This window comes from Cupressus sempervirens, chromosome 5 (assembly GCF_028749045.1).
Source record: "Cupressus sempervirens isolate cs-2001-9-10 chromosome 5, ASM2874904v1, whole genome shotgun sequence".
NCBI lineage: Eukaryota > Viridiplantae > Streptophyta > Pinopsida > Cupressales > Cupressaceae > Cupressus > Cupressus sempervirens.
In genome coordinates, this window is record NC_143122.1 from 95,632,456 (window position 1) to 95,659,916 (window position 27,461).

The 27,461-nt window shown below is 33.9% G+C and overlaps 1 protein-coding gene across 1 annotated transcript; it reads left to right on the forward strand.

The window, feature by feature from the left end:
• The first annotated feature begins 534 nt into the window (after positions 1–534).
• On the forward strand, positions 535–2,997 carry LOC149554732 (disease resistance protein UNI-like). The gene has a single exon (XM_089833518.1). It carries the CDS (start codon positions 703–705, stop codon positions 2,995–2,997), a length of 2,295 nt encoding a protein of 764 aa, XP_089689644.1. The 5' UTR covers positions 535–702.
• Positions 2,998–27,461: the final 24,464 nt, after the last annotated feature.

Below are 27,461 nucleotides of genomic sequence, written 5' to 3' on the forward strand. Positions count from 1 at the left end.
AAAATTTCGGGCAGGCAGGCAGACCCACAAATGCCACTCCCGCAGAACTGGACAAAGTTTGATTATTCTATTCAAACTTTATAGTCCAGTATGCAATTCACTGTCATCGAAAATACATTCACTACTGGATCCATTAACCCGCGTCATGGCTACGTCGATCAGACTGGATTCCCATTTCGTCCAAATTTTATTGACTCTTGTCATTACGACCATGTTGTCTGGTAGCTGCCTTTAATGGTGGTATTATACAGTCAAAACTGTGGGTAAGTAGTTTCCCAGCGCTTTAAAACAACGAGAATACCTCCTCTGAGTTTGGAAATGAATATGGCTGGATCTCTGGTGTCGGTGCTTGCAGATCATCTCACTTCAGTTCTGATTCAAAAGATATTTGAGGAGGTCTCATTGGCGAGCAAGCACAGAGAAGATTTGGAGCTCATCTGTGATGAGCTCGAATCTATCAAATGCCTCCTCAACGACGCCGGCGGGGTGTGGAGAACAAACTGCAGTTCAGTTAGGAATTGATCGCAGAAACTTGAAGACTTTCTCTACGACGCTCTCCTCCTCTTGGAGGAATCCTCTCATGACTCTCACCACCAATCCAGCTGTATTTCAAGGTATTTGCTGGGTCGCAAGATTCGGGTGTTGAAGGAGAGAATCCGGTGCATCCATCGGAGCTCAAAGTATCTCAAATACCTGAGGGACATGGATGTCAAGCCCCGTTGCGGATTACTCACCGGAGAATCGATTAGAAATAGAAGAAAATCAAGCGGGCTTGTTTTGGAAGGTACAACGGTGGGAATGCAAAATGATATCGATGTCATCAGCGGATGGCTTCTCTGCACAGATGGCCCTCAGATCATTGCTGTAGCGGGCATGGGAGGGCTCGGGAAAACTCTTCTTCTTCAACACGTCTTCAACAGCCAGAAAGTGAGAGAATCCTTTGATCATTTGATTTGGGTTGCGGTATCCCAGAGCTTTGTGGTGGATCAGCTACTCCTCCACATAGCAAGACAAGTAAAGCTGCCGGAGGATGAAAAGCAAAGTCAGCTCAATGCGGAGGAGGTGAGAGATAATATCCGGAAGCACCTGCGTGAAAGCCGCTGTTTACTTGTTCTCGATGATGTTTGGGACAAGCACGCTTTGGGATCCATTGGCTTTCCGTGTGGCCGGGGGAGGAGCAAAGCAATGATTTCCACGCGCGACAGGAAAGTGTTGGAAAATGTTGGAGCTCACCGGGTGCACCACATGGACTACTTGTCTGAAGACAATAGTTGGAGATTGTTCTGCATTCACGCGTTCCCTGAAGATGAGAATCACAGTCCGCCAGAGGAATTGCAGGAGTTGGCTCGTGCGATTGAAAAGAAATGCTCCAGATTGCCGCTGGCCGTGAAGACAGTAGCGGCATCCATGGCGGGCGTGAGGCGACTTCCTAATGAGTGGGAATCCACGCTGAATAGGCTCAATAAAATCAGCACAATCAAGGACGACATTCTGCCAATCTTAAGGTTAAGTTACGACGCCCTCCCTGATTATCTAAAGCCCTGTTTTCTTTTCTGTTCTGCTTATCCAGAAGATGCAAGAATGAGTTGTGAATATCTGGTGCAAGTGTGGATTGCACAAGGATTTGTCAATCCTGAAGATAGAGAAGACTCATATGAGCTGGGATTCTCTTATCTCAATGAGCTGGTCGATCGGTGCATGATTGAATTTGTTCCATATGATGGGAACGATTACATCATTGAGTACTGCAAGATGCACGATCTACTACACGAGCTGGCTCTTTCGGAATCTCGGTGCCAAACCAGATGTTTGTTCAGGGCTGGGAAAAATGTGGAAAAGTTCCCCGTAGAAAAGTGCCACGGCCTACGTAGGATTTCTTTGATTAAAAATAAAATAGCTAGTATTGAAAAAACCATCCGTTCCCCAGGGCTCCTCACCTTGCTGCTATGGAACAATCTTCATCTCAAATCAATACGTGAAGATTTTTTCGAGAATATGAGACATTTGAGCGTTCTAGACCTGAGCCAGACGTCCATCAAAGTATTACCCAAGTCTATTTTCAAATTAAAACATTTGAGATTTCTCAATCTGTCCAGAACAGATATTGAAATGCTTCCTAGATGTTTTAGCGGTCTCAAAAATCTTCAGTCGCTTGATGTTAGCTGGTGTGAAAAGTTGACAAGTCTGCATTCCGGGATAAACAAAAATCAATCTTTGCTGCAGCTGAATGTTGCAGGCTGCAAGAATTTGGCTTGGGTTCCTCATGGAATATCGAAGCTTGTCTCTCTACGAGTATTAGGACAAGTTGTATTCAAGCTGAGGGGCAATGTCAGAAATGCATTGCAGTTGAACGATCTCAAAGAGTTGTCTCTGTTGCAACAACTGTCAATTGTATTCAATGGCTCCTCAGACTACCAAGGCATTACAGAGGGGATCTTCGGAGGGATGGAAGACATGAGAAAGTTATTCTTCGAGAATTGTGATGAGGATTATCTTGTTCAGCTTCCCGATGACATGGCAGGCATGAGACGACTGGAGATTCTTCATCTTCACAACTGCGTGGCGCCTCCATGGATCTCTCAACTTCACAATCTCATGCTTCTTCTCTCGAAAGGAGACGATTCTCACAATTATCAAGCCCTGCAAACAATTCCTAATTTAAGGCGACTGATCTTAATGCAGAACAGGCAGTGTATCGATTTCCGTGCAGATTTTGGGAGTCCCATGTCGTTCCCCAAACTGGAGGCACTGATTATTGAGGATTTCTTGCAGCTGCGGAGATTTCCATGCCTGGAAGAGAATGCAATGCCAGTGCTACAGCATTTTCGATTGGCCAATTGCGGGCGGATGGAAGGAATACCTCAAGGCTTGGACCGCCTAAACAGTCTTGAAGAGCTTCAAGTCGTCGGCTGTCAAGGCTGCCGCAACGATCTTCAGGAAAATGGGCATTACGGCCAAATTTTCAAACGCCGTAATGTCCAAGTGAAATGCGAATAGTTTGAATTGTGATGTTGCTCATTGTAAAAGCAGAAAAAGTGTTGATATCATGAATAATTATAATTACAAGCGGAACAGACGATCGTGTCACAATGTCCCATCATGGTAAAGGTGAGTATTACAACCTGCTGTTTCCCACTAACGTATTGTTTTTGTTTTCACAGCACCTAAAGTTCTTTGATACGTAATGTTTGGACTACCCTTTATAATATGCAAGCATAGCACTGTATTTTATTTTATGGTTTATAAGTTGAATGTAACGAGGCTTTAATTTTAAAATTCATTTTTAGAGATTAAATACGCTGTACCTACCATTGCTGAGGCCGCCAAAAAGATGATTTTAAAGAAGAATGTAATGTTTTATTTTCGATGTTAATAATTTTTATTTATTTATTTTTTTTAGCATTTTTACCTTTTAAATTATATTCTTAATTATAATTCTCATTCAAAAAGAATATTCGCGATTCAAAATTATTATCATTTGAATTGGCTGTTGTAGTTCACAGTTTAAATATAGTATGTTCAAAAGAGTGAAAACATAATTATATTTTTTCAATAAATTACTTGATCATTAGATAAAGGATCAGATGTTGGAAGGATTAGAATCAAGATTAATAAATATTACAATTTGGTTCTCTATTAACAATTTCATATAATACATATAAAATTTCTAATTGAGATTACGTTTAGTTTTGTGTTATAGATTGTTTGATTTATTTTAAGTTCATATACGACTAGAATAAGTTTGTAGCTTTTCCCATATACATGAGAGCAAATTACAATGTGAAAATTCTTCATCTTTATTTCAACCTTTAATGTATGGAACACAAAACAATGATATTTTCTTTAGACTTCATTATTTTTCTCTCAATATATGCAATAATCTCCATTTGGACAACAAATGCTTGGCTTCAAAATGCTTAAGGACTTTTCAAAGATTTGGATTTGAATTCCTTGCATTATTCTATATTGGTGCAGTACACAAAGTTTGGCAGCTTTCATAAGAACCATGCTCTTTGTCATACAAATGAATCATTTTTCGCAAAGTTTGGTAGCTTTCATAAGAACCATGCTCTTTGTCATACAAATGAATCATTTTTTTTCTTACAATCTACCTATGATTGTAAATTTGGTAAGGATAACTTTGACTTCAAAAACAACAATTTGTTAATCCCATCAACTATTACTTCTTATAGGTTGGATCTCTCTTAATGGAAAATTTGTGTTATTATTCATAATGTCATGGAAAAACTCATATTTCTTTTGCTAGACTACCAATCCCTATGATTTTAATCTCATATTATGTGACAAGGTTTGTCTTTTTCAAAGATGGCTTATGCATTAGAAGTAGGATTATCTTTGTTGGCTATAAAACTATTTCACTATAAGGTACTAAAAACCATATATACAAAAATCCAAAATTAACACAATATAGCATAATAATAATAATATTAAACACTTAATATGGAATAAGAAGTGCAGTAATTTATAATTCAACATAACAAGTACATCAAATTTTCCAAATAACAATGATACAAATAGACCATCAAGGAGCCAATACATCATACAAATCAAATTGTAAGATATGCAAGGATTTTACACCTTTTCTTGGAGGGGGTTTCTTTCAAGTTTTCTTGCTTCTAAGCTAGTTTCCATTGGAGATAGGTCAGAAATATAATCAAATTTACTCATTCTTCCCCATTTTCAACACCCATCTATAAAACAATAATGGATAGAAAATCTCTCTCATTTTTAGAATATAAAAAATCTCAACATCTTGAGCACATAAACAAGTCTTTGCTCTATTTGCTAGTTCCCCATGATTAAGACGCAATAACTAGTCCTCTTATAGAATCATTTTAACACAAAAATTTGTCATTTTAACCTTTTAAGAGGATAATAGAAAATGATAGTACATAAGGAAACTGATCATGCATATATTCAACCAATCAAGTTCTTGAATATCAAGATAAAATAAGTGCTAATGATCTTAAAAACCGAAACTTTCCATGAAAACATCCTAATTAATATTAACACACTTTTAGTCTTACACAATTACATAATCACCCCTTAATTATATTTGAATATTGAAAATATAGATTCTAGTATTAAAAATCAACAAATAAATGAAATAAGCATATTTCCATGAAAACATCCTAATTAATATTAACACACTTTTAGTCTTACACAATTACATAATCACTCCTTAATTATATTTGAATTTTGAAAATATAGATTCTAGTATTAAAACATCAACAAAGAAATGAAATAAGCATATGTCCCAAATAAAAACCATATTTTCTTTTCCAATTAAAAATATCATTAAAAAATACTCGTGTAGTTAAACAAAATTTTATTTAAAATGTAATCTTTATGCTTTTTTAATTCCCGATTTGAATTTTAAAAGTTTCAATTTTTCTTACGAAAGCTCACATACCTATTCTTGGAATACTACCTTCCTTGATTATTTAATTATTAAACTTATACCATCCTTCACATTTGGCAAAGGGAATTGAAAAAAAATATGAGTACCATGTTACCCTTTTTTTAATATAAAAGTTACTTAATTCACTTAGTGCATTTTGACAATAGAAAAAAAAATTATTTTGGTAAACTGATGCAAAAGTTAATAAGGTTCTTTATTTTGTATTTCAAAATGGTATAGTTAGGAACTAGTTATGAGAGTAGTTACATGCAGTTATTTAGTGAAGTATATAAACAAAAGTTATTAGTTAAAACTCTCGAGAAGATTTTCAAGATATTTTGAAAAAAAAATTAGTTCACAATGTGAATAGGAGGGAGTTTTGGATTGTATGATTATAAAAGATAATTTAAACAATGCAGTTTAATTTCTGTCTTCTAAATTTTTTTATATTTTAATTTTGCTAATTTTTTGTATGTTAAGTTTATAACTTTCTTATATATTTTTTTAAAAAAAAGTTTTTTTTGTAGTTAATATAATGATACAAAATAAGACTTTGGTACCTTAGTTTGAAAGTGTTGAAGTAGGGTATCACTTCATATGTCAAGACTTGTGATTTTTTTTTGTATCATCATTGCATGGATATATATATTGGTTATAGTCTCCTTTATATTTATTAATCATTATGGAATTATATTTGGTCTTCACATGTCTTCCAATAGAATTTTCGTTGTTCATTCTCTTTGAATTTCATATTTTTTCCTCTATGTCCATCTAAGATAAAATTGAACAAAATAACTAAAAATACCTATCATGTGAGGGAGTTGCCCCTTTCTAGAATAAAGAAAATTTTTTATTACATTTTTTTTTTATGTAACTATTGAAAAATGTCACTAATCTTTGAATAAATAGAGACAATTCTAGTGAAACAAACACAATGGCATATCTATTTACAAACAAATATAAAGATTATTTTAATACTTGTAATAGGTATTGGAGAGAAATCCATTTATATGTAGAAATAAGTGTAATATTTTTACAAGTCATCAAATTATGTATCTCAAGAATATGATAGGGAAAATGTGTAGGTTATAGGACATTGTTAGTTAAGTGAGATAATACATGTAAATGTTATTGTCCTTATGGTATTTTTTTTAAAAAAGGAGTGCATTAATGTAGTTATAGAACCTCCTTTGCCAAATTTTCTATTTTTGTATAATGAATGTTAGAAGGAGGCATGCAAGCTTTTATTTTATTCTAATTCATTTGTAATGATGTTTCCTTTGTTCCATTTGAGTTTTTCTAGTACTATGATATATGGTTATTATGTGTTTTCATTTACATAGAGTTTTATCTATAATTTGTTTTCATAAATATATCTAGTTCTATCTTCAATTTGTAATTTTATCTTCCTTTCATTATAGTGTGTTTTCATTTACATTGAGTTTTATCTGTAATTTGTTTTCATAAATATATCTAGTTCTATCTTCAATTTGTAATTTTATCTTCCTTTCATTATAGTTCATGAATTTATTAGCTAATGGTGTATTCATCATTTTGCTTGGCTAAAATTATTTTGATTAGTTATGATTTTTCATGTAATATTATATTATTTATTAATGTTTCTAGTATGCTCATTATTCAAATAATATAAGCAAAATATTATTTGAAGTAATATCAAATTGACAAGTAGGAGGTATTTTACTTAGAAATTTGAATTATGATATTATTCTTAGGATCCAACTCTGTAGTTTTTGAGTCAAACTCATTGACAAATATTTCATGAGTAGTGGTAAAAAATAACCCATCTCTCATAATAAAGAATGGAATTCTTAGCACTCAATATATTTAAAAAAATCTCACAATGGTGAAACACTACACCATCCTAGGAGTTCACCCAACCCAATATTACTCCATCTCAAGTGTGCTTAACCATGGAGTTTCCACCAGGATTAAGCCCACTTTGGTTTATACTTCATTTCTATTTATACTAGAGTTTTTAAACAAATTGACTTACAGATTTAAAAATAACAATCTTGAGATGAATATTTATATTTACATCCAACATATATGTGATAATACTTTTGTTAATAATAAATATAAAGCTAATATTTTAAATTTAACTAAGTTTGATCTGAGAAAAGAATACCCATTAAAAATGACTTTTTTGAGACAATTGGACAAGGAATGTTTGAGCGCTAAGAAACTTTCTCCTATTATGCATTTGTAAAAGTTTCTTAGGGTTTCTTTAGGATTTTCATATAATTTCCTTCTAACAATCTTGTCATGTCATATTTATTGAAGGAAATTTAGTCATTTTTAATAGCTTTAGTCACATTTGGGTCAATATTTTTTTTATGAATAACAACCAACACAAACAAATAGAGAGGGAGGGACAATGAATTAGTTGTGTTCCATATTTATTAACTATATAATCTTAAACAAAAACCAATGAAATATATAGTGATGAAAAACAAGGTGAGCAATATATAAGACAACAGCATAAGACACAAGATTTTGGTAATCAAGGAAAACCATTTTAAGGTCAAAATGCCAATGGGGATGATAGCCACAAGATCATACAATAGTATGAAAATATTCTTATTAGGAGATTGGACCTAATTGGAGCTGATAAAATATATTTAGTACATCAAACCTTGTTAAAGGACAAGTCTATATTAAAGTGAAAAAAACCCCTTGTAAAATATTCACAACCCTCTTTGGAGTTGATCATAGCAAAAGGCTCAAATACAAAGGCTAACTATTTGAGCACACTACTACAAGAGTGAAGGTTAAAATCACTTTCAAGAGTAAAAATTGTCCAAATAGAGATGGTTAAATCCACTTTGAGTGAATTGACTAAAGATAGCTCAATCATCTTTATAGTTCCATTGATGTGCATAAGGAATAATCATAGATTTTACTCATACCTCAATCAAATCATATAACAAACCTTCAACTTTACTCTTATATCCAACATAAAGAATCAAATTCACATTCATTACATATATTACAAAAATGAATTACTTTCCTTTTTACAAGCTACAACAAGTAATTAGGGCGGGATATTAGGACTTCTCTACTGCACAAATAATTACATCAACCAATTATTAGGTACATATGGTATCTCTTATGAGTGTATAAAAATTGTAATCATTAAAAGACATGAATTTATATATATTCAATGATTTCATATCCTTAGCACACACTATGCCATCCAATTGACTTTTAAAAGCAATTATTGAAATGTTGCATTATAGAGACCAACACAAAATGACTTAAGTAAATTCCAAATCTCGTAACCTACTCCAATATAAGTCTTCTTATATGCATAATGATTATATTTCAAGAGTCTAAATCACTATTAATTTACAATAAAAAAATAGTAACTATATCTCACATCATTAGCCTGCAACTAGTCTTTACTAAAATAATTGTTACTCTCATAGATCACCATATAAATACCTATGAGAATAGACCTGAGATCTACACTCACTCTTAAACATATATAGAATATCACATACTTAAGAATATTTTACATTGCTTATATTGCTCTATCCAACAACTTGTAACAATACTAGGTGTTCTTGCACGATACTCTCCCCACAATACTCTAGGTGTTCTTGCACAATATTCTTCCCCTAGAAAAAATCTCTTGTCCTCAGATATAAGGGACCTTGACCTTAGACCGTGCATCCTTCTTGATGGCTCTAATATTCAAGTGGTTTTGTGTTTCAATAGAAACTAATCTAATTAGGTCTTGTTCCTCTTGCTACCTACACTCAACTTGAAACAAAAATTAGAAAACATAAACTTGTTCATGTGTCCTTGCTTAGGACTATCATATCTTGCCTTTTGCTCTACTCCTTTGTCTACTATTGCAAGGCTCAACTGACCCTGTCATCCTTATAACCATGAAGGATGATCCCTACTTTGATCATGTATGCCAATAGGACATAAAATTACCACTATATAAACACACTTCTAATATAATACTGGTAAGATCTTATGGTTTCCTTCACCTTCCTCTTGTCATCAAATCATAAATTCTTGCTACAAAATTCACTTTCCATCCCTCCCTTCACTTCCTCGATCAAATTTTTTCTTCCCTTCTAATGAAATTTCATACTAATGTATACTCTCCTTCTTCCCAAACATATGATACTAAAAGCATTTACATTATCTGAATGTATAGGGGTAAGTATAAAGTTCCTTTTATCTTTATGCACAACATAAGCATTTGTGTAACCATTATGTAAAGAATTCCTCAAGTACTACCAAGGTATTCCTAAAATATTGTTCCTACATGTTATTGGTATATAACATCACCTAGAACATTATCAAAATATTCTCCTATAGTAAGTTCTACATATCCTTGTTCCCAAACCAAAATGTTTTGTTCATTACTGACCAATGTTGCATTGTATGAGTATGAGGAAATTTCTTCAATTTTAACTTATTAACCATCTCATAAGATACCAAATTTTTATGAGAACATGAATTAATTATCAACTTACAAAGTTTACCTAGGATTAAACACTAAGATATGAAAATTGATACATTTGGTTATGTTGATTGTTGCAATGTATCTCATCTAAATATAAGAGCTTTTTTATATGAGTTTGGATATGCCATTGTAATACCTTCCCCTAATTTATTATTTTCTTGCACTAAGTCCACTCTTATTTCATTATTTCTACTCTACTACTCAATATTAGGACATTTAAAATAAGGATGCCCTATTGAGCATTATGATTGAAGAATCTACTTGTAAATGCCCCACTACCTGCTCCAAATCTATGTCCACTTTGTGTCATCCTCTTGAATTATTGCATTATCTCCTTACCTCTTTACTTATAACAATAATTTTATTGAGTATGTATGTTTTCTCAACCCCTTCTTCTACCTCCTCAATGATTTCTTAATTGTCCCTCCTACTTCCCCTTCACCCTCCCTTCAGTCCTAATGGCTACTTGAAAATGTTCACCTAGAGTCATTCGAACACTTAACCCTATATAATGTTGTAGGTTGGACATAAAGTCATTGATATACCTTGTTATCTTCTCATATTCATCCTCCAAAAGCCTTCTTTGATACTAAACTTATGGAATTTATTAGTGTAAGACATAACATCCATGTTTTTCTACATTAGGTTTCACTTCATCTTCTTTGTTTGTATGCCAAATCTTGAAGGGAGAAATTGGTCTTTCGTCATGGACTTCATCCTACCCCAAGTTGTAACCTTATCCATACCCCTTGGTATTCTCAATTTGTGAACACTAGACCACCATGTCAATGTTGTCCCTTTGATTTTTGTTCTAGAAAAATTCACTTTCTTCTGTTCATTCATGTCTTGAAATTGAAAGTAATTACCCAATGCATCCAGCCACCCTAAAACTTCTACACTATCCTCCTAACCCTACTATATAGGAAAACCAATATTTCCTTTCTTTTCTACTTGTATTTCCTTTACTAGTCTCAATATCCTTCTTTCATTTGCATCCACAAGCTCTTCTTCATTGCCTTCAATTTGACTTTCAATAGAAAACTTGATGGTAAAAATATCACACACAATCAAATATAGAAAGATTCTTATTTACAAATGGATTGTGGAAATCTAATGATAATAATAGAAAATCTTTCTTTACCTTCTTCCTCATTAACCTCGTTCTATCTCATAGACCCTCCTTCTAAGACTTCTTGTGTTACCATAAAAGTAGCATTCTCTCTCTCTCTCTCTCTCTCTCTCTCTCTCTCTCTCTCTCTCTCTCTCTCTCTCTCTCTCTCTCTCTCTCTCTCTCTCTCTCTCTCTCTCTCTCTCTCTATCTCTCTCTCTAAGTTCTTGATTCCCCCTTACCTATTATTTTGGTGGCATCTCATCAAAACCACAACCACACAACCTAAATGATCTTCTTCACCTAAATGGATACAATTACCTAATTTGATACCAATATGATGTAGAGAAAAGAAGACCTAAGAAACAATCCAAGAATGGATTCCCAAATTTGAATGAAAATACAAGGTTTAAATGTGTTCTTAATGCACCCAAGTTTTGTCAAATAAAAATAACTTGAACTCACTTGTACCCAATTGTTCCAACACCTCAAAATGTGCTATCAGAATCACAATAAAATTTTTAGACAAGTTTCAAAAACCCAAGTACTAGTCCTTTATATAAATCTAATTTTACACCATTAACTATGTCTCCCATCAATTAGGTCTCCAAACATTGTTTTTCCCACTTAACTCTCAAAATATCCAAAACACTAGGATAAAAATGGTAGATTCAAATACCTATTTGGGACTAATTTTAGATATCTCAAATGTGGGTTCTATTTTTTTAGACTTTCTATATGGAACATGCCAAACTATGATTAATTTTAGCCTAATTAGGCTACTTTTGCAAAGAAACTATGCCTAAATCTTTATATCAACACACAAAAGCTTCTGTAGTATTAATTTTTCATTCCAAACCAAGGAGGTTTTCTCTTTTATAAGAAACCACAAAATTCAAGGGACCCAACTAGTAATACGACAAAAAATATAGGGCTTTCTAGAGGCTACACCAAAGCTCATTTTAAGACCCTATGAGATGCCTTTACACCATGTTTTTGACATTTATAGAGTCATTCAAATTTTATTTTATTTTAAAAACCCTTTTAAGCTACTTCTTCTTCAACAATTTTGTCTCCATTTTCATGCATTTTACCAAGCAAATTAGTCACTTCTCTAGGTGACCACCTTCTAAATTTTTATTCTTGCATGGGGACAAGTTAGTATATTATTTAATACATTTAGTTTGGTCCATTACCCATCTTACAGGGCCATACACAAAGAGGACTAGATCAATATACCATTAAACCCTCAAAATTGCTAAGTTTTAAAATGGTGTCCTAGATATAGTCAATAATAATGTACGGAAATAACCCATCTAAACTTTCAACTTGATTTAAACATTTGGAAAAAAAAATCCTTATTCAAATTATCCTAAACCATTAGAATATGTAGAAGAAAAAAAAATCTTCAACTTATTCAAATGTCAAATGCTTGGAAAATAATATATGAATGATAAGGAATATGAATCTTCTTTATTAAAGTTTGTTGAAACTTCACTTGAAACCTTACTACTTCTTCCTTGGTGTAAATCCATACTTATTAAACTTTTAAAGGGATTTTAAGGCTGGTAAAACCACCATGACCCCTCAAAATACCTCTTGCTACCAAGAGCAACTAACCATTGTTATTTAAAAATTCAAAATTTAAAACTTAAACAAAAACCTTTATAGAAGCCCCTAAAACTAGTACTAGGTCTATTTTGTAACCTTGTTACATCATTTAAGGTTATTCATCCTCCCTTAAACTTATTTTTAATTAGTTGCATCATTCTACATACTTTGGTCCTATGGTCCTAATAAAGACCCTTTAAAAATTTGACCCTTCTATCAACTTAATTACAATCAAAAGCCATGATTGGCTTGAGTATATCATAACTAAGACTTGTATATCCATTTATAAATTCATCATGCCATGACACTTTTATAGATATTCTTGATCTACCAAGTTCTCTTGCAGTATTAGTTCATTCATTAGATGAGATAAGGGAACTTATTTCATGGTTGACTCAGTCTAGAAATGTGTTTACAAGTGGCAAAGGGTTTTATTTCATCATTAAATCAATCGCCACTATACTGTTAACATTTTTTTTATGTGCACTAGTATATCAACTCGTGGGTTTGATCCCCATTGGGCTTTTCACCTAATTGAGTTTTTGTCAAGAACAAAATATTGGTGTTATGTGTTCTAGTGTTATTTTCTTTGCATTGCTTTCAAACTTTCATATCTAATAGGTTGTGGATGGTTTAATACTAAATTATTTTCTCAAAACTAATTCAAATACCTCCCCCCTTGTCCCCCTCCTTGCCCCCTCTTTTTTGTGTGTGGTGTATAGTTTTTTATATTAATAGAAGTAAAAAATGGGTGACTAGCCCAGTAGAAACAACCGTACCGAAAGAAAAAAAATCAACTTATAGGAAACTCACTAACCAAGATACATAAACAAAAAACTAGCCACCCATTAACACAAAAAAAAAAGGTATCTATGAGATTCTTCTAATATACTATCAAAGTAATTATAGTGGATAGTAACATAGTAGTAACCAACAAGAACAACAAGGGGGTGCAAGGAGGATTAAAGGGGCATGGGGGTTGAACATGAGGTTTCTCCAAGGGATGAGGAGTAGGGAGATCCCCCTTAGGATTCCTAAGTGGATAAGTAGTAGTCGTGGGAGAGTTGTCATTAGTTCCTAGATTATCATCCTTAGTCATGAGATCAACCGTGCCCATACTAAAGGTAACCAAAACATGGGTGTGGTTTTATTTCCTGAGGCTTCTTCATTTTCCTAGGGTGTATCCTCCTCTTCCTCAATGTAAATTTGCCACCTAGAGTTCTTATTTTTCATAGCATGGGTTCTCTTTTCATCACTCCCTTTAGACTTAGAATGTGAATCTATCTCTTCTGTGTTGTCTTAATTTTCCTCCTAATTTTTTTAGATTTATTGGCAATTTTGTTGGATCTATGTCTCCCCATAGAGGACTCATTACCTATCTTACCTAGATTAACAAAAAGATCCATCTTAGGTTTAAACAACACCAAGGGTTCCCTACCACTATTTGAAAGGGAGTCCTGGCTCCAACCTACTTGTAATTGTTTCAACTCACTTGCCTCTTCCCGTCCTAGTTTGACAATGTCTGAACCATCTTCAAGCACCCTTTCTAGGTGGAATTTCAACTTGAGAGAATTGATTTATGGAAGTGTTAATCTCGAGTGATCTCTTCTTAACACTTCTTCATCATTGCAATCCTACCATAAATCTTCCAAATGTGGAACTGTAGGTGATTGACCTTTTAAACCAAGAATTCGGGTTAGGAAATCTTTGTTGTCAAAATCCCTCCTTCCTTGATAAGATCCAAGGTTAAATCTAAGTAAATTGCTTCTGATGACTAAGGCATTAATCATGTTTTTGTATTAACCCTAAACTTTATGCTCCATTCCCAAATGTACATAGTTTATTTATTATCTATAACTCATATATTTTGATTATGAACATCATGCAAATGGTTCCATCACCCACCCTATGTAACACAATTAGTATGGATGGATATAATTATTCATTTAATAATTACTACTAATGTTTATCCCTATTCTAACTCTATATGTATTTTTATTTTCCCATGAATTAGTCATTTGGTCATTAACTACTAATAGGGTATTAGTAATTTGTCTTAAACCCTAAGAAGATAGCAATTATTGATAGAATATAAAATCCATACAAAAGGGAATGGACTAAGGAGAAAATTAGGGATACTTAGTCTTATCAAACTAAGACAAGTAGAGGTTCATTTACATACATACTTCTTTACTATGTATAGAACCAATTACTAGACAAATCATGATACACCTTAAGATTCATGAGCATTATGGCTAATCATAAAGGCTGTTAAACTTGTAAGGAGACTAGTGTCATCATACTTTGTAAAAGATAAAATCCTTGATACTTAAATGTACCATTTCAAAGAATGATTTTGTTAAATAGTTGTCTTTTACTATCAAATTCTACAACCCACTCAAGCACATCATTTTGTTGGTTTTATTTGGTGACCTACCAACTCAACACATTAACAATAGAGCATATTTCTAAAATCTTCCTTAAAGTTTTTTTATAAAGGAATTGAATGTAAGATGTATATTAGCAAATCCTTACAATAGTTCAATTCTTTAGGGACCTAATATTATATCTTGATTTAATATTAGAAGGTTATTATGTCCTTAGTACTACTAGGGACATGCCTAAACAAGAGGTTTGAGATAATATCATCAACACATTATTATGGTTGAATATCATTTTTTTAAAGAGTAGATATTGTCACATCAAGTTTATCTTAATTCAATCCAAAATGGTATAATTTTATTCATCCTTAACAAGGAAACTAAACAGTAAGAATAGTCTGCCACTTCTTTCCTATTCTTGGCTACCTCCCAAACCCTATGCCCTCTTTGATCTTGAGGGGATGGTCCTTGCCCACCTTTAACCTCTCTCCCCCACATGCTAGAGCTATCGGGCCTATGTGTCCAGATCTAGAACTAGTTTTTCTCGCTAAGGCCCAAAATGTTCATGACTTGCACTAGGAAGATATTCCTCTGGAAGAACCTTGCACTGTCCCTAATGACTATGCCTATTTGGGCCTAAAACCCTTCGGTGGTCACTGATTGATTTCTCTATCAGAAATGTCCCCTAAGTCAACCTAGTTGGAGGCTATTGTCAAATCCAAGTTTCTTTTGGACTTTGGTGTAAAACCTGTAATGTAGGAGAATTGAGCTTCTATTTGGTGGATTTATTCTTTTCATGGTTAGGGATGTATTGGAGACACATTTTAGAACCTTTCCTCATGACTGCATAGAGATTGGAAGAATTCGGTTGAAGTTTGAGTTATTTTGCCTTGCTTCTAGAGATATATTATTTTGGTTCCTTTTTTAGGCCATGTAACTAATATTATATAATAAGTTAGGGGATGAAAATTTCAAGGATTTAAGAGGACCTAGATTTCTACCTATGGTTGAAAGTGTGAGTTCTAATTCAATCAGAGCCAAGAGATATTGCAATTTTACTTAGACATCAATTTTGTACATTTAATTATTGTTGCAGGCTGAGTTGTGGCATTTAATTTATGAATTTGTATTTAATTTGTGTACTAGGATGACTTGTGACTTAGATTGGTATAAATATGGGTTGTGGGGAAGTCTTCAATGATTATTCATCCATTATGGAGAAGAGGAGTAGTTGAACAACGAGTTCTCCTGAGTCTATGAACAGAGTGCCAAATGTAAGGCAGTTTATAGCAAGATTGTGATGGAGTTGTGAATGTGTGGACAGAGTGCCAAATGTGAGGAAATTTACACTTGGATCTTGGATGAAGTTGTATTAGAGCTAGTAGCTATGGCTTGGGAAATAAGGAGATTGCTTGGTGGACTTGTGAGCACAATTTGAGATCTTCCTTGGAGGTTTCTACCTGAGTGTGGATCTGGACTAGCTAGGGTTTGGATTGGATCTTGAGGGATCTCATAGAATAGTTATTGTAATTTCTATTTGCATTTTCCTATAACCAAGAAGGCCTTAAAACCTGGCACATTACATATAATAGTTGTTTTATTAAGAATTTTGATTTGGTATTAGATCTTGCATTGTTGCTTCTTGTTGTTGTGTTTCCACTGTGTGGTTATGCTGGGGCCTAGGAAATCTCCTTTGGGGATTCTCCTACCTCACACTACTTCAACCTATGATCTCCCTAGGGGACACTAGTTGCATGGTTGCTTTATGAGATTCGGTGGTCAATTTGATTGCCTCGAGCTTTACCCTTTGTCCTTTTGGAAAGTTTGTCTCCTTTTGACCCATGGTTTATATGGAAAGGAAGTGGTTCTCTATAAAGTGAAAACTCTTGGGGTTAGTGTCCATCTCTACTATGACTAGCCCCCTCTTCCTATTTAGATTCATTGTGGAAAAGGATTGTGACTCAGTCATGGCAAGCTCCTAGAATTTTGGCAAACACCCATTGCTGATGACAAAATGGAAATTGGGATTCAACTAGGAGAGGGACCTCTATAGGTATGCCCTAGTCTAGATAAGGTTGTTTAGTCCCTCTTTAGAGTTTTTTGATGAGTGGGTGTTAAGATGGATTGACAGCTCCTTTGGCCAGTGCATCAAAATGGACAATATGACTAGCTCTAGAACTAGACTAGGTTTTGCTAGATTTTGTATCAATGTTGGAATGAATAAATTGTTATCAACAATAGTTGACCTAAAATCTAAATGGGGCAATTGGTTGCAACCAATAATCTATGAGGATGTGGCCCCCTTTTGAAAAAAGTGAAACATGTTTGGTCATTTGGTTATGAATTTCTTGAAGGGTGAGAAACTCAAAGATAAAGTGTCTTCATTGGGAGTGGTGGTGGTTGAAAGTTCAAAAACTATTGAGATGGATGAAAAGGCCAAAACCCTAGTGAATAAGGAATCGATAGGCTTGAAGGAAACTTGTGAAGTGTTGTCTCAAGACCTGGTCGAAACCACTAGAAATAATGATGAGAAGGTAAGAACCCTTTTGAAGGTGCACACCATTGGACAAGGTGGAGAAGTCCAAATTGTTATGGATGATGCAGTTGAATATGAAGAGGGGGAAATTTTTGATATGCTCACTCTATAACTATTTCAACCTAGGGAAGGATAGATCAATAAAGTGATGGAAGCTAGCAGTGGTGTTACTCCATGTTTTTCACCCCTTCTCTTATGGAATGGGTCACTGCTTATTGATGGTGCCCTGGTGGTCTCACTTACAGGTATTGTTGAAATGCTTTCCCCCACAACTGAGCTACCAAATCTTAACCTTCTCAATAATAATTCTGAATGGATGGTCCTAAAGCAGAAATGTAAAGGAGGATATAAGGTGGATGTAAGGTCATCCACAAGGATTGGGAGACCTCTAACCATGAACATATGTCAAAAGGAAACAAAGAAGGATATAACATAGGGGAAACAAAAAAAATCTAAAGGAAACTCAATATCATAAAAGACGAAGCTCATATCTTCAAATGTGAGAGGGTTGAATAGCCCTAGGAAACAATATGAAATAAAACAAAAGATCATAGAACTTAACTTTGACTTGATTCTTTTGCAGGAAGTTAAAATGACTAACCAGGTTTTCTCTAGAGTTGCTAGCTATATTTGGCTAGGGGCTAAATTTTCTTATAGTGAGGCTAATGGCACCTTTGGTGGCATTGCCAGAATGTGAAACCTAGACAAGGTGGTGGGAATGGTCACTTGTATTAATCCCCATTTTTTGGTCATGAGTTTCACCTCCCATGTTTTTGGTTGGAATATTTTCAATTTGCATGCCCCCAACATGAGGAATGGTAGACTAGTTGTTTGAAATGAGGCTCCTAAAGTACCTAAGACTTTGAGACAAGAAATAATTATGTGTATGGGAGATTTCAACACCCCTCTATATCCATCAAAGAAATTGGGGGGTTTGGAAGATTTTTATGATAGTATGCAAAATTTGGAGGGCTTTCTTGGAAGGAATGACTTGATTGATATTGATCTTCAAGGTCTTGCATTCACTTGGTCAAATAATAGATTGGGGAAAATTTTGATTCAGGTTAGACTTGATATGGCTCTTATTTCTTCTTGTCGGGACATTCTTCCTTAATGGTAGAGTCAAGGACCACTTTGGATCACTTTACACTAGTGTTTTCTTGGTTGGAGAATCAACCTACCAGATGGAGGCCTTTTAGGTATGAAATCATGTGGCATTCACACTCTAAGTTTAGAGATTGTATTGTGCAGTAGTGGAAGGATCTGGTTGAGGGAATGTCCATTATTTGTATTGCCAAAAAACTTGAACGAATCTAAAAGGAAGTGTGAGGCTAGAACAAATCCTCATTTGGGAAAAATTCCAAAGAGAAGAAATCTAAGTTAAAATCCCTCCAAAATTGACTTATTCAGGGAAATACTAATGTTGAACAACAGTAGGAGGAGAGGGAGCATTGGAACTTATGGAAGACACTCCTAAATTGGGACGAATTTTTCTAGAAATAAAGATCAAGAGTTTAGTGGTTGGAGGAGGGTAATCAAAATACAACCTTTTTCCATAGATCAAAATCAAGAAGGAAAAAACATAACACCATAAACATGTTGGTGGATGATAATGGTCATGAGATTAATGATATGGAGGAGATAGAAGGTAAAGTCAATCTTGGTTTCAAGGAGCTCTATAACCCCCTATTGTGCAAGTCAAAAGTAACATGCAAAATGATATTTTGAGATCTTTTTGCCTGGTTGTGAATAACCAAATGAATGAGGACATGACTACTAAGGTTAAGGAGGAGGAAGTTAGAAAAGTTGTGTTAAGAATGACCCAGTAAAAAGCCCTTGGTCCTAATGGTTTTCTTCCAACTTTTTAAAGGAATTTTGGGATATTGTCAAGTATGATTTGATCCATGTTGCTAGAGACTTCGTCAGAATGGGAAATTTATTGAAGGAACTCAGCCAGACCTTCATTGTTCTTCTCCCTAAGACTGATAACCCTAGTCATCTAAAGAGTTCTAACCTATTAGTCTGTGCAACATGATTTATAAAATTCTTGCCAAGATCATGGTAAACTAAATCAAGCCCCTCCTTGATAAGTTCATTGGTTCCTACCAAAATGGTTTTATCCCTACGAGGCAGATTCTAGATGTCATAACTACACATGAGGATATCCACTCTATGGATAGGAGCAAGAACCTAGGTATGGCTTTTAAACTAGATATTTCCAAAGCTTATGATAAGGTTGGGAGGGAATTTCTAATTTCTATTATCTCTAAACTGAATTTTGATGAAAATGTTATCAAAATTATAAAAAATGTGGTTAATATTGTCACTTTTTTAGTGCTTGTTAATGGGACTCCTAGAGGATTTTTTTCTTCATCCCAAGGGCTATGCCAAAGTGAACCCTATCCCCATATCTTTTCATTATTGTGGTAGAGGTCCTTGGAAAAAAATTGGTTTCCATGAACAATGCTAGCAAGTTAAGAAGTGTTAGACCTGCATCCTTGTGTCCTCCTAAAACTATTCAGCAATTTGTAGATGACACCTTCTTATTTGGTATCTCCTCTATCCATCAAGATAGGGAGTGGAAAGTTGTCCTAAATCATTATGTAGAGGTCTCTGGACAATGCATAAATTATAAAAATAAAAAAATGTATTTGTTCAACATTGTTGCCAGCCTAAGAGGTAAGGTTACTCAAATTCTGGAATGTTAGGAGGCATTTCTCCTAGACACTTATCTTGGCCTACCACTCACAAATTACAAAAGTCTCAAATTAGTTTTGGAATGGTCTTATTGAACACTTCTAGAGAAAATTCGTAGGCTGGAAAGGCAAGACTCTAAGTAGCACCATGAAACTCCAACTTCTCTCTACTTCTGTACAGGGCATCCCAATTCACTTCCTTTCCATCTTTAAACTCCATGGAAAATTCAAATATATCCTTGAAAAAATATAGCACAAATTCTTGTGGCCCAACACTGAAGAATGAACTAGTATGAGTTTGGTTAGCTGAGAAAAAGTTTGTCATCCTAAGGACCTTAGAGGTTTAAATATAAGAAAGATTGTACATATGAATAAGGCCCTTCTAACAAAATTTGGCTAAAGGTTAATGAATGCTACAGGTAATTGATGCAACATTGTGAGGGCCAAGTACCTTGGATGAGAATCATTTCATCATGCCCTATGGACCCAAGCTCTCCCCCAAGGCTCTATAATTTGGAATAATATTATGCACACCCATAAAACTTTAAAGATTGGGTGCCATTGGATTGTTGGGAGTGGTGACACCATTGATTTCTGGGAAGATCAATGGATCCAAGATCACCCACTCAAGCACACCAAACTCCTCCCATTGTGTGAGTTATGCACCAGAGCATATGGATCCATGACCCGAAACTATATCACCGAAAAGTGCTAATGGATTGGAGTCCAACACCAGGCTCTTGCTTGGTTGGGTCTCATTCTAGTTGAGGACAACATGGTTAGGAAGGTTACTCCCTCGATTACTTCATGGTGAGGTAGGCTTATCTTTTTTTCCTTGGGGGTGGGGTGGCCCAGGGAGATTGGAGAAAGGTCTATCACCCATGGATCCTTCCAAATATTTTTTTTTTTCTAGTGGACAACTTTAGATGGGTCTATCCTAAGGAGACATTGTCAACTTGCAAATTGATGTGTCCTTTGTCTTCAAGACATAGAATCTATACCACACCTTATTCACTACCCTTTTTTTGTGGAGGTATGGAGGGATGTACTTGTCTTATGGGGAATTCAATGGTGTTCTAATGAAGGTTTGCAACAATTTTTTTACTGGAATGGCCTATCTTCCCACCCATACCTAAATAACTTATGGTTAATAACTCCTCCTTATGTTTCATGTGAAATTTGGAAGGAACAAACTAATAGAATATTTAGGGTTAAAGTTGCTAACAGTTTGGGGGTGGCTCAATAGGTTATCAAACTTATGAAGGAATGAAGTGGAATCTGGCAGTGGAAACCCCCTCTCGAACCCCCTGGGTAGACTTGATATGCAATGGGCTTCTGCTTGGGGAGTAGGCCAAATGGTGATACAGTTTGATAACTCCAAAACATTGTCTTAGAAGAATACAATGTGGAACCGGCCTGTTGAGACATGGTTTAAACTTAATTTTGATGGCTCATCCATGATGGGAAGTTCTGTTGTTTGGGCTGTTTTACACAATTATATAGGGAAAATAGTTATGGCTTGTTCTAGAAACTATGGAGGTGGCTCAAATAATGAAGTTGGAGCCTTGGCTCTTCTATAGGGATTGAGACTTGTGAGGAAATGTGGAATTAACAGGCGGATGGTTAAGGGGGATTCAATCATCGTGATAAAATTAAGCAATGATCCAACTTTAAAAGTTATGTATCATACCATAGTCCTCGTGTCATTTTTAAAAAATTGTCTATCTATACATGCACGCATGAGCACTCAAGCTACAAGAAGCGCAAGACGTTTGCCATCATACAGTCTGGATTGAATGAGAAGTTGTATATGTTTAGTCAACATGGGACAAGGTAATCTCCAAACAAAATGCACTAAAGACAAAACAAGGTTAAACTTTTTTTTTCCCAAATTCACATAGTGATTTTTTTCCTTGTTTTGTTGTTTTCAACTACAGACTATGTAGATCATGAAGATCAAATGCTGAAATTTTCAAAAAAATCCATGATATTTTTTATTTTTTGAAAATTGGTCAAGTAGGGAGAATAGCAGAATAGCAGCCTCCAACAAACATTGGGTCAGCATTCAAACATTTCTCTCGAAGCTTTCATATTTTAATTCCTTGCGCATTGCGCATATTGAGGAGAAGCTGCGTGCCGTTGAGAAGGTGAGGATCATGATTGACGTCCTCCACGGCCAAATGAATGGCAGTTTTGGCAACTCTGCCGACCAAAGAATCAAGGTCGGCGATGGCACCAACATGAACGTTGCTATCAGCTGTCGCTAAAGAGCACAGATTCGAAAGGAAAATGATAACAAACGTTGCTTCCAACATTTTCCGGTTGCATACAATGTCTACGTTACCCTCTCTACCCCTCATTTTCTCAGAGATTGTAGACCCTCAATTTAACAGCTTCAACGGAATTTATAGACCATCAGACTTTGTCCTACGTAGTTTCTAATCAAGGCACACATTTATAGAAATGAGAACATTGTGTAGCATATTATCTTCCTGAGGAAAGTGGTATTCAGCAGTCAACACACATCTAATTTTCCTCACCTCTTATTTCATGCTTCGAGGATTCTGTGAGTTGGAGAGCAACTTGACAGCAAATTTTAATGCAGATTGAATTAGTCTTCCATTTAGTTCACGCGTTTTGTTTTCTATGCTGATCAAATTGGGTCGGCCATGGTGGTAAGTTGCATTTGTTTGCAGGAAAGAAGGGCATCCGCTTATTACTGTTTGCTACTTCAAGTCAACTTGTTCAATCGTGAAGTTGGGATTACAAAAGTCAAACTTTCCGAGCGTTTTGGGTTTATGCTTATTTTATTCCGATCTTGTTTCTTTTGTGTTTTTGTTTTATTGATTGGATAGAAAAGAAACTATATTTTGTTTTCCAGAATTTTTAAATCTTTGTACACGTCTATATTTTAAATAAAATAAAATAGTGGATCAAAACGGATTGCTTATGCACGAGGTAAAAAAAGTAGTAGCTCTCGATAGTAGACTAAACATAAGGAGAAGTTATTGTTCATTGAATAACATCGAGATTTTCTCAATATATTTTTATACTTTTTATAAATAAACAAGAGCTCTCTAAAGAATTAATAAGAAAGATGATTAATGTGCTTGCTACTTTTTGAATCAAGTGGATTTCATATGTATTTTTTATCATAAATTATAGCATCCTAAAATTAAGTGTACATACACTTTTTTCTATATAAAATCTAAAATGCTTTTTATGGACAACTAACAAAAATGCTTCCACCTATCATATACAAGACTCCAACGATAAAGTTGCAAGGCAAAGTTTATTTCCTGGCAATGGGATTGAACTAGAACCCCATTTTAAAAAGTGAAAACATGTTAATGGTAGCAATAGAACACTAAAAAAACAGCTATGTCACTAATAATTTATCATTTTTTAAAAGCAAATTTCAAAGACATTTAAACAAAATTGGTTTCCCTTACACACACAATATATGAAATAGAAACTAAAACATAGGGTTGAAACAACAAAGTGCCCAACTTCTACATCATAGAGCTTTCAAGTTTAAATATTTTGTTCCACAAAAGTATCACATGAATGGAAAGAATGTGCTACAATGTTTAAATTGTGTAAATATCACATCATGATATACAAAATCACTTCAAAACAATACACTAGTATGATGATTCATGTAGGGGTCATTTACAAATAGAAAAGTGCATTCAAAATCCATTAAAAATGATGGAAATACATCTAGAATAGCCCAAGAGAAGCCATAATATGTAAATAAAAAAACTTGGAGTAGCCAAAATGATCAAGTAATCAGCCATAAGTTTATAAAACACAAGAAGGATAATTAAATATGCTTGGATGAATTTTAAAAAAGTGAAAAGCTTTGAAATACCTTTCCAATATTGTGCTAATCATGAATAATAAAGGAGATTTCCAAAATATACTACTTTGAGAGTGACAAAAGCACATCTAACTTTAATAAGAAATAAATATACTAATAATGAAATATGATAAATGTATCTCAATTTTCTTTCAATTTTAGTATAGTATGATAAGGTTACTATAGATCTAAATTTTATTCATTTACTAACCCTCAAGGTTAGTACATCTTCATCCTCTTTCTTTCATAGAGATTACTTTGATATATTAAGATCTAATATCTATTTTTTCACCATTGCATGAGTGTTTAATTCCCTTTACATGCAGATCCATTACACCTCTTTCTATGTATAAAACTTGTTGGATTAACCACAGACAATAATAATAGTTACATGCAAATACAAATACAAAAAAATAATAATTTGAACACAAGAGAACACAAGACATGAAGATTTAACATGGTTTACCTAATCCCTAGGCTACATCCACCAAACAATGAGTCCAATATAATTATTATCTAGTGATTACAATCCACAATTCATTACAGCTCAATACCACTACAAGAAGCTACAATATCACCATACATGCCTTTTTATACAAGCTTTTTACCACTTACAAAATTAGGGCTAGAATAATTTGTCCAATAGAAAAATAGTAGCCAATGCCATTTACAATATAAGGTCATTTTTGGCCTCAAAGGTGTTGCCTCTCAACCCCACCCTATAATGCAATAGGGAGCACACCTAGGGCACTGGCCCTTGACTCCATCTTAGGGGTGTTGCCCCAAAACTCTGAAGAAGTAATTTGGGGAGAAACTACATTGAATAAATGTCCAAGTCTAATTATGCTCCACATCACAACAAGTTTCAATACATTAAATAGAAAAGGACCCTATAATCGACTTCCCCTTTAGGAATAGATCTTGAGTTAACACCACTACATCTACTTTGGCTATGCTAAGTGAGTTATTAGACCAAAAGGGGTCACATTTTAGCATTTCACTTCCAATGTATAGGTGTGAAGTATAATTCTATCATTGAGAACCATTTTACAATGTACATGTGCCTAAAAAAGAAGATGACTCTATGGATTTGCAAACTCTTGCATTATATTTGATAGAGCTAGGCATATGCTACAATAGGTTAAAGGAAGTGGTGAGATGGCTTCTATTTCAAATGAATATTTCTTACAATAAATTAACAAATTGGAGGCCATAACTGAAGTAGAGCACAAGGCTAAAGATTGGTGTGAAGTTGGTTAGGTGTTTTGGTTGATAGATTGTATAGTTGGGAGTATCTCAAGGAGTAGATGGTGGATATATGGAATAGAGTGCCTTTGGAAAAAGAAAAATATGAAATGCTAAAGACCTTGATGGCTATGAAAGAAAATTAGGACCAGGTGGGGGACCAAATGAACAATTTCATTTCTCACCATAATTCTATGTAGGCTAAGATGGAGGCTAGAATTGGAGGCCTAAAGCTCTAGTTAGATGAAAGCTCATCTAAGAGAAAGCTTAGGGAGGAGACATAAACTAAGGAAGAGGAAAATCAATAGACTTCCCAAGGTATGAGTGAGGCTATTTCTTTTGGGACACTTAGGCACTCCTTCATAGACTAACGCAAGAAGATGCATAAGTAATTGCCTGGTCTTCCTGTCTTTTACCTCGAGGTGGTGTGTGGTTGGCTCTCGATGGTTGTTGTCTTATGGTTTTGGGTTTTTGGTAGTTTGGTGGGGTTGGCATGTTTTTTGATGGTTGGTGCTCATTGATTCAACTACCATGATGTTACTAGTCTTACAATTGTAGCTTGGTGTATTGTTTGGCCTTCTAAGAATTCATTGGAATTTTTTTTCTTCCCAGTCTATTTTGTTCTTCCAAGTTTTTTTTTTTGTTTTTGTTTTTTAAAATTCTTAAAAAAATTTAAAGTCTTTTTTCTAGTTTATGTTTTTTTATTATTGTTTAGTTCTAGTTTGTTGGACTCACTACTAGTGACCTTATCTTTGTGTCTTTAGGACTTGATGTTGAGTTTGTTGTAAGGATTTGGGGGTAAAAGTACAAACATGTGTCACCCTATTACAAAGGAAAAGGCTAGCATCAAAAAAAGTGTTAAACTTCAACAATGTAAAAGTCATATTTCTATTTTGAGTTTTAAGTTGGTGTAAATTGATGAAATGTGTATAAAAGGATAAAGTTTATGTATATAATTTTTTAAAAATTAAAAAAATAAAAATAGTATGTTTTTATAATCTTCAATGACCTTTTTTTTATAGTGTTAAAAATCAAACAAATTAGGGGTTATAGTTTCCACCATAGAAATAACTGCAAATAAATGCTTTTTCATCTAAATTTGAAGTATGTTGTTGACGACATATGTACCTAGAACTATCAAAAATAAATTTTTAAAAATATTGTACAATTTGTCTATTATAGCTTTTAAAGTTAAACTTTTCATAATTTAATAATGTTTTCATTCCCACCATATTCTCCCTAGTAAATCTATGTTAACCATGTTACAAGTGTTATATATTATCGAAGAGGTCTCTCTCCTCTAGAACACTTTATTATTTTTAAATTTTTTTGTTATCACCTACTAATTTTTATATTTTTCCAAATGTGCATCATCTTCAATGTTGAAATACCTACTTGCATTATTTTGCAATTATTGTAATCGATATTGTGTCACCTATTAAAATATTTATTTTGGCATAATTCTGACTACAAGTTCTATCTAATGGTATTTTTATTTTTTTTGAAACCCTAATTCTGATGATGAAATTGGTCTCTGAAGTGTAAATTTCTTTAGAATTGTAAAAGACATGAAAGAAAGTGCCACATCGGATGACACATAGATAGTTATGGCCAAATCCAATTTGGCCAAACCAAATTAGGTCAGACTGGATCTGACCAGATCTGTATGACCCAAAAGTCATCTACACAAGCTCACATGCACGAGCGTGAGCCTCAAATATTTATCCACATTAACCAATAAAATAGGTTTTTTATTTTAAAGGTAAAGCTTTATTTTTTAAATTGTTATATTTAATTCAATTATTATTTTTAAATTATTATATTTATTTTATTAAAATAGGGTTTTTATTTTAAAGGTAATTTTTTTTAATCATTATATTTAATTCATATTTGTATTTTTAGTACTAAAAAGTTAACTTTTACATGAAATTTGTATTGAAGAAAGATTAGAAATTAGATTTTTTAAGTTATTTTTGTATTGAAATTGATTAATTAAATTTATTGTTTATTTAAAATTAATTAATTAATTTGATTTAAATAAAATATTAGAATAAAGTATTTTAAAATATTATGAAAACTATTAAAATTATTAAATA

Bases quoted from the DNA above. Each gene is read 5' to 3' on its own strand.
- LOC149554732 (XM_089833518.1), top strand. From the start codon at position 703: ATGGATGTCAAGCCCCGTTGCGGATTACTCACCGGAGAATCGATTAGA.